Source organism: Paramormyrops kingsleyae, chromosome 7 (assembly GCF_048594095.1).
Source record: "Paramormyrops kingsleyae isolate MSU_618 chromosome 7, PKINGS_0.4, whole genome shotgun sequence".
NCBI classification, from domain to species: domain Eukaryota; kingdom Metazoa; phylum Chordata; class Actinopteri; order Osteoglossiformes; family Mormyridae; genus Paramormyrops; species Paramormyrops kingsleyae.
This window is the reverse complement of record NC_132803.1, coordinates 32,931,534-32,939,515: the sequence shown is the minus strand read 5'-3', so window position 1 is coordinate 32,939,515 and position 7,982 is coordinate 32,931,534. Positions and strand designations below refer to the sequence as shown.

General features: G+C 52.3%; 1 protein-coding gene across 1 annotated transcript; it reads right to left on the bottom strand.

The window, feature by feature from the left end:
* Positions 1 to 1,692: 1,692 nt before the first annotated feature.
* c7h2orf42 (chromosome 7 C2orf42 homolog) lies at positions 1,693 to 7,697 on the bottom strand. The gene is made up of 9 exons (XM_023818603.2): positions 7,542 to 7,697; positions 5,719 to 6,840; positions 5,481 to 5,594; positions 4,678 to 4,761; positions 4,464 to 4,568; positions 3,632 to 3,739; positions 3,329 to 3,429; positions 2,681 to 2,843; positions 1,693 to 2,378 (listed from the first exon to the last, which is right to left on the bottom strand). The coding sequence occupies exons 2-9, from the start codon at positions 6,815 to 6,817 to the stop codon at positions 2,134 to 2,136; spliced, it is 2,019 nt and encodes a 672-aa protein (XP_023674371.2). The 5' UTR covers positions 6,818 to 6,840; positions 7,542 to 7,697; the 3' UTR covers positions 1,693 to 2,133.
* Positions 7,698 to 7,982: the final 285 nt, after the last annotated feature.

The window sequence follows — 7,982 nt, the reverse complement described above, 5'->3', positions numbered from 1 at the left end:
ACGGAAACGCGACGTATGAACTAGGCTTAGGACTGTGGACTTTCCTTTGGATTAAAAAGCCAAAATTCACATCCAAATCCACCTGCCCTCGATGATGAGAGAAATCATAAGGGATCGGCCTTAGTAGAGGAACCGTGACCGAACACACCTGGTTACAAGCCGGGGCGTGCTTTGTTGCCTGCAGTGGTGTATGGGAGTGCATTACATCGGCCATCTTGCAGCCCTCGCAAGCTGCTTGTCTTCTACTTGAGTGTGACTTCCTCCATGCTTGTGTGCTTTTGAACCAACGCCCTTCCACTCGGCAGAGCGACCTGCCAAAGTGCTTGCAAACCTATAACTTTATTTCTCTTCCCCACGGTGGGAAACGATAGCAGGCATCTCTGGTAGCCACCAAGACTCACCTGTTGGGGTGAGTATGGTGTCCCGCTTGCACACTGGGCAGGCCAAACGCAGTGGGCAGGCTCCCTTCACTGATCATTCGCAGGGGCTTGACCAAAGGCTCCGCGGAACGTCAGAAAGACGGAAATAAAGGAAAAAGAAAAATGGCAAGGTCCCATTTCGTCACGGGGAACGGCCCAAACTGATGATTGATTTCCACTCCGGTGCTGCAGCTCATCTAGCCAACGCTACCCTCGCTCCTGACAGACAGGCGGCTTTTAATAGTATTAATGCTGGCAGAGCGGCGTGACAGCGGCAAACAGACAGATATATCAGGCTGACGATTTCAGTGCCGCGGAGCCGCTAATGGATACCGCTGGCCAATCATGGCCGAGAAGGGTGCGCGTGTGACCTTGTGGGCCGCCTGCATCCCTGGCCGGGCTTCTCGCCGTAGATTGATTAATCGATTGGCGTTTCAGGAAAGGGAGGGGGGGGTGCGGCCGTGATTGATGACATGGCCGGGGGGCAGATTGCATCACAGCGCATCATGCAGGGGGACGCCGGGGGCGTGGGGGACCTTTTCATCTGCGGCGGCCTGTCGCTCATTCATTACGTAGCTGTCACCTCCGACTTTAGCGGAAGGCTAACAGAAGGCGCCAGCAAATTCCTCACGCCGTCGCCCCTGATTGGGGTCAACTTGAACAGTGTTGCGTTCTAAACAGCGACAGGGCACATCACTCCGGCCTAGTGTACCGTGCTGTTCATTATTGTAGGCTGATGGCGCCCCCCTGTGGAGCAGCCAGGGAAATGCAAAGGAAAAAAACCCCTGCAGCCTTAGAATTTACTTGAATTGCTTCAGTAAATATCACACTGTAAAAAATGTCAAGAGCTATGAGCTATATGAACTGCTTGGCATAAAACATCTGCTTAACCAAATAAATAATGTGTGTGACAACTGCTATTTCTGCCAAAATTAATTTTGCTAATGCTTCTTTTTCCTCTGGTTTTCATGACGTGAACATATGTAACATGTGATTAACAGACTAGTATAACTGGTTAATTAACCAGATCCACACCTCCTATTGTAATATCCATTGTCACTTTTTTGGCTGACACTGGATAAGTAAATAAAAACTATAATCTGACTTGACAGGACTCTCATTTACATTCCACTTCAAACTGATAGAATACCTCACCACCAATAACATACTGAATTAAATGTTGATATCACTAGTTCCTGTGCATATATTTATGGCAAACTATTCTCCAGACATGAAGGATTGCCAAAACACCCCCAGTCAGAGTGTGACTCAGTTTTATGCTGGAATTTGGCAAAATTCTCACCTTTATTCTTTGGTTGTGAACACTAGGGGCGCTGCAGGTATGTCGAGGTAGCGGCAGCATCTCCTGGGAGCCGGTCAACCACAGCAGTGAGTACCAACCCATATGACGGCCCGTTAAAACACTTCTGCTCCAGCTCCCCCAGTGCGAAACTCATTTCATAGAAACATGGCAATCGTTTCAACACTCAGCAGCACTGGAGTGATTCAGATTACTGGAGGAACACTTAAAGCACATAAAAGTTCACACACAAACCATCTAGGAAATCAAACCGAAGCACAGCTCTCGGTGTGTGCCGTCACCATGACAACAGCTGGTGAGTCTGAGATGCTCCTCACTAAACACACACAACATGCCAGCTTCTGGGTCATTAAAAAAAAAAGTTCATCCCCTAATCATCATGTAATGAGTCCGTCACGGGACGACGACGCGTAAGATCTCGATGGTCGGCGCAGGCTGCGACTGGCTGGCGTCAGGACCGGCCCGCCCCCTGGGGGCCCCGCCTGCCCCAGGACTCCCAGCGGACTCTGGCTGTGTGCCATGCTGGTGCCCATATTCGAAGTGGATCCGCAGTTCACCAACCCGCGACTGGGGCAAGATGTCCGGAATCCACTCGATCACAAAGGGAGTGGGTCCCTTCTGTTCTGGTGTCGAAGTCCCTGCAGGGGGATGAGTTTGCATGACAGATACCGCCATTCTTCATAACCACTGAACCAAGACAGGGTTACAAGGGGGGCTGGAGCCAATCACAGAGTCCAGGGCACGAGATACAGGAGACACAGGATAGGACGATAGTCCATCACAGGGCAAACATCCAAACACAGTCATACATACACTATGGGCACTATGATTCGAACCTAGAACCCTGGGGTGTGAAGTTACAGTTGTACCCAGATTCTTCGACATTTGCTTATAATCTGCTCCAACATGCGGGGCCAGGGCAGCTTGCAGGGACACCCACCTACTCTCAGGAAGGTGCGAAGCTCCAGCGGTCGGATTGCCTGCGGTCGCTCAGATCGACCATGACCATCAGCCACGGGCTCAGGCGGCACTTCCGGACAGCGGAAAGGCGAATAAGAGCCATCGCGGTTCTTCACAAAACTCTGTGTGAGCTCCAGAGGCAGCTGGCAGGGAGGTGGGAGAAAGAAAGCAGGTGTGACAACCATAAGGACAGAGAGGATGGCCGGCAGAGAAGGGAAACCACAGCCGAGAGCGGTCGGGGAGTGAGCGGTCGGGGAATGGGGTGAAGGAGAGTGCAGTTGGGAGAAAGAGGTCAGGGAGAAAGCAGAGAGGGAGAGAGGAGTCAGGGAGAGACCAGTCAAGGAGAGAGCAGTCAGGGAGAGACCAGTCAAGGAGAGAGCAGTCAGGGAGAGACCAGTCAAGGAGAGAGCAGTCAAGGAGAGAGCAGTCAGGGAGATCTAGGCCGGAGAGAGACAGGTTGGGGGTCAAAATAGATAAAAACATGGATGAAAACCCAGAAAGGAAATATAATAATCATCCAAATAAACACACAAAAGTCAGAACAAATGGGAGAAAAAAAAAACAGGATTGGGGGCAGACAGAAGGCGGCCCTAACTCGGGAGACAAGAAGCGGGAGTGCGGCGCACACCTCGGGCGTGTCGAATATCCGTTTGACGTGCAGCAGGTTGGTGATGTGCCAGGTGTACTTGGAGAAGGTGCCCAGGGGGAGGGCATCGCTCCGCACGAAGGCTGCCAGGGACAGAGCGCACCAGTCAGTCAGGCGGCCCGAGGGCTCTGTTTCTCTAACGTCCTGTGTTTGGTGTTATAGGACTCTTCTCGGCTTACAGTCAGCATACCGCAATGTGAGAGAATACGGCACAGATCGTAGGTGGGGGTGAGGGGTGTGCCCGTTAAATCCCCACCACTGGACCCCCCCTGCTCCTCTGCGTACCCGTGGTGGAGTTGGGCAGCCTCCTCTTCTTGGAGCCCAGCGAGAGCCTCTGCTGCAAGGCGTTGAAGAAAGCTTGGGGAATGTGGAACACCAGCGGCTCTGGCTTTCCTGCCGGTGACATGGGGACGTCACTCTCTACCACCCAAACCACACATTGCCATGGGGCCCTTGAGGTTTGGGGCCCCCTGCTGGCCACAAACAGTCACTACACTATATAGCAAATAAATACATTCCTTATTTACTGTAGGAGATTCTGAAGCAGCATGGTCTGCTAATCAGTTAGCTATGATCCTCTAACGAAACTTGCTAGCTATTTAGTTTTTGAAGCATCTGAGGTGGTGCTGGGGGCCCCAAAATGACTTTTTGAGTGTGGCCCCCAGAAAAAGCAAACCACCCCTGCTCTCCATGTTACAGTTATAATTCAAGGCCGGCTGCAGACACCCGGACTCTGCGACATTCACTCAAGGCACGAACATTGGTTTATGCTTCAGCATTACCTTCATTTACTCAATAGCATAAGAGGGGCCAACCTTATCATTAGCCAATGATATGTATTGAATCAGTGAGTGACAGGGGAGGGGACACTCCAAGGGCCAATCAGTTTTCAGCTGGGGATAGGGCCCAGTAGCCCCACCCTTGTATATGCCCTGTTTTGAGTCCAAAGCAACACAAAAGAGAACCAGATAATCCACAATAAATTCTGTTTCTCAAAGAGTCAAGTTAGGTACAGGGGCTGTTAGGCTGAGCTTCCAACAAGTGCAAGATCGTCATGAGAACAAGAGCTCTATAAACCCAACTTCACAGCATCATTAAACATGGCTGCCAGACGCACCGTCAAACTGGAAGTGCATGGTCTGGTGGATCCTCTCGGTGACGCTGGCAAGCCACTGCTGGAAGGAGAGGGAGACATGGCCCTCGTCCACAAGCTGGCTGCCTCCTGTGGGGGATGGATGTGAAGACGATGGAGGCGAGCGACGTAAACGGTGGGAACGAGCCTGAAAAATGTGCATCATCACAGGAATCGTGGCGGAGGGTCCAGAACTCACCGGTGCTCTTGAGAACGGCAGAAATGGGATGTTTCCTCTGAGTGGGTCTGCGCAGGTTGCTGGGAAAATGGGTCTCTCGGACACCTTGGAGGGGTGACAGAAACAAGAAGATTCAAGCTGAGATGTGGGCCCAGCCAGAGAGGGAGAGAACACCCCTATCTGTATGAAGATGGTACTGGCCGGGGGAAAAGCAGAGAACACCCCTCTCTGTGTGAGGATGGCACTGGCCGGGGGAAAAGTAGGGAAAAGCCCAGGCTAATTAACTCCTCTGGGCCAGTGCCAGCTCACGGAGCAGACCTAAGCACCTTGGACACCGTTCTCCAGCCCGTGTAACACGGCACTACGGCGAAGGTGCACCAGAAATCCACTCTCATCTTCAAATGACCCGAAATACTAACATCAACCATCATTTCCTTTCAGACATTAATCACATTTCATTTTCAGTAAGGGGGTACCCTTACTTAATCCTTTTCCGACATTTATAAACACCAGCAATTTGAGTTACACCCCTCTTTCCAAGACCAGCCCTTGCTGCATTTTCAGATTTTTTTCCACATTTTACTTATTTAGCAACCCTGGGTTTCGAACCAGCAGCCTTCCGATCACAAGCACAGCCTCTTATCCTAATCTGCTGAACCACACCGTCCACCCCGTGTTTCTTTGCCTACACGGTCTACCTTAATTGGAGTAACAATATAGATTATAGGGGAAAACATATAGATGATGGCAGCCTTGTCATGCTTTGGGCCTCATAGCAGAACATAGCAGACCCAGAACATCATGGAGGAGGTGCATGAGCTCACCTGTGAGGGTCTCGTTGATTCTCACCCTCTTAGCCCTGTTGGGGGCGCCAGGCTTGGCTGGCCGCAGGGGATTAGGTGCACTGAGGACAGGGCAGTCAGCGCTCGCCTGCCCACCTACGTGCGAGAAACGCACAGATACACAGATGGAACAGAGGTCTGTGGGAAACGGTCGCCGTGGGATACCGTCGCCACGGTAAACACACCATGCCCAAAAGCGCCAGACGACGACCCTGCGTACCATTGTAGCTACAGCCAAGGAAGTCGGCGAACTCAGACGCCAGCTTGTCATCGCTGGCGATGGCGCACACGCATGCGTAGAAGTGGAGGCAGGGTTCCTGGGCTGAGGAGGAGGTGGAGGAAGCAGGAGGTGCAGGGGGCTTGGGAGGCAGTTGGCCCTCCTGCTCCTCGTTCGCCCGAACCCCAAATCCTCTCCTTGGGTGTACAGCTTGACAGGCACAGTGGAAGTCTGCCGCCGACCTCTCGCAGAGAGGGAGATCTGCCTTCGTGGCCCCCGGCGTGGAACCCAGAGTGACGTGCAGGAGCCCGAGTGGGTGCTGCTCGCTGACGTGGCACTTAACCACCAACGTGCCACGGGACACACGCTGGACCAGGGGGCTCGGCGACTCGGTGGCCAGTTGCCAAACCTCCTCCTTGGCCCACACAGGGGCCTGCATGGAGTCCAGCACCGAGCTCTTCAGCGGGAGGGGGGTGGCGTCCGTCTGGCACTCCATGGCGCGCTTCACGTGTACGCAGGGGCTCTCGGGCTGCTGTTGCTGGGGGTCCGGCCCTTGTCCCGTGCCGGCAGCCTGCTCCGGGCTCAGCGCCTGTCCCTGACCCTGGCTCTGCCCCCGCAAGCACGCCGGCACAAAGCAGCGGCCGAGGCTGATGCGCGTGAGCACGGTGCCGTCCGCCGTGGCGATGGCCGTGTCTGTCACGGTCAGCTCCACGAAACCGCGCTGCTCCGCGCCCCTCCCTCGCTGACGCAGGGAGAATACCTGAGTCACCGCTGCCCCCCCTTCCCCGCCATCCCCATTTATTACCAGCCGCACCACCTCGCCGCCCCCTTTCTTCGGCCCTGTCCTGCCACCTGCCCCCGCCGCGCCGTCGCGGAAGACCACCCCACATGCCTTGTTTTTGCAGCTCAGGCCGCGGGTGCCGTTATAGACCCCGCATCGGGGGCATCTGCGAATCCCACGCAGGGTGGCTTTGCCCAGGTTTGACAGGAAAGCGGGGGTCTTCCTTCTGTCCCGTGACTTCGTGCCCAGACTGAGGGGGGCTGAACTCTGTGCTGCCGTGGGGGCCATCACCATGCCAGATTCCACCAGGGCACTTTCCATTGGAAGATAGTCTGAACACCTGCCTGTTTCCAAATAATAATAAGTCATTGACAGTGCTCATAAGTAAAAAAAATTAATAGTTGTTAAATTAATATATCTTTATTCATGCTTACTGGCACTGGAAATGAACCAATTATACTCTTGTGTTTAAGGTAGGCTTATAAATTAAAATACTGTATTGCAGACAAATAGAAAGAGTGGCTTTATATAAACTACTTCATCGAAACAGCTTTAAAAAGATTTTATAATGGTTTATAAGGGCGCGTCAGTGCATTAGAAACCGCTGACAGCTGCTGTTTTTGTGAATAAGTGCTTTCGCTGGGACTGATACTGCGGCTGTGCATGAGGTGACCAGCAAACAGTGACATAACGCTCCCTAGTCCCGTACCTTTTACCATTTACTCGTATTGCATGCTCTGTTATTAGAATTTTGTACATTTTCCGACACTAGATACACGTTTTGTCTGTGTTCTGGCTGTAGATTGAGCTGGACAGCTAACGGCAGACAGTACTGTGTACCGCCGATATCGTTCTCCTTTTGCCTTGGATTTGGAGGCGCATTTCTGGCCCTTCGGCCAACGGGGGAGAAGGCTAGTTGTTCCACTTGGTATTACAAACCATTAACGGACTGTCGGTTTAAACGTTTTCAACCCCAGTTTTCTGAGAGGTGGTGTTGCGCAACCCGTGCCCGTTCAGGATTGTGTTTTTTTCCCGTAATGCATACCTGAATTTCAACACCGAACGTCCTGCCGCTGTATGGTCGATTTTAGCTTTGAAATGCTGCCTTCTTCCTCTAGACCGTCGCCATTGCTTCTTACAAACGCGACTTCGCTTTGCAGTTGTAACGAGCCACGGGGTTGGATTATCCACCGATCACATGCTCAAAGGGGGTGTATATCACTTGAACAACGAATGCTGGGAAGTGCAGTACGACGCTGACCGGAACTTCAGATTCTATTTTGTAGCGAGCTAGCGACTATACAACAATTTAAGGTTGTTAAGAATCGAAGCCTATTTGCAACTTTTTCCCCTTCTCTTACAGGCCATATGTATCTACAGCTGTAGTGACACGTATACAAGGTGTTATATAACAGACCTCTAGGGGAAAGCCCTATTTTCCCTAAATCATATCACAGTAGAGTGTATCACCTGAATGTAGTCTTAT

Bases quoted from the DNA above. Each gene is read 5' to 3' on its own strand.
- c7h2orf42 (XM_023818603.2), bottom strand. From the start codon at position 6,817: ATGGAAAGTGCCCTGGTGGAATCTGGCATGGTGATGGCCCCCACGGCA. The intron at 3,740-4,463 runs GTGCGTCTGGCA...TGTCACCGGCAG, and splicing joins CATGCACTTCCAGTTTGACG to GAAAGCCAGAGCCGCTGGTG. The intron at 2,379-2,680 runs GTGGGTGTCCCT...ATCCCCCTGCAG, and splicing joins TCGCACCTTCCTGAGAGTAG to GGACTTCGACACCAGAACAG.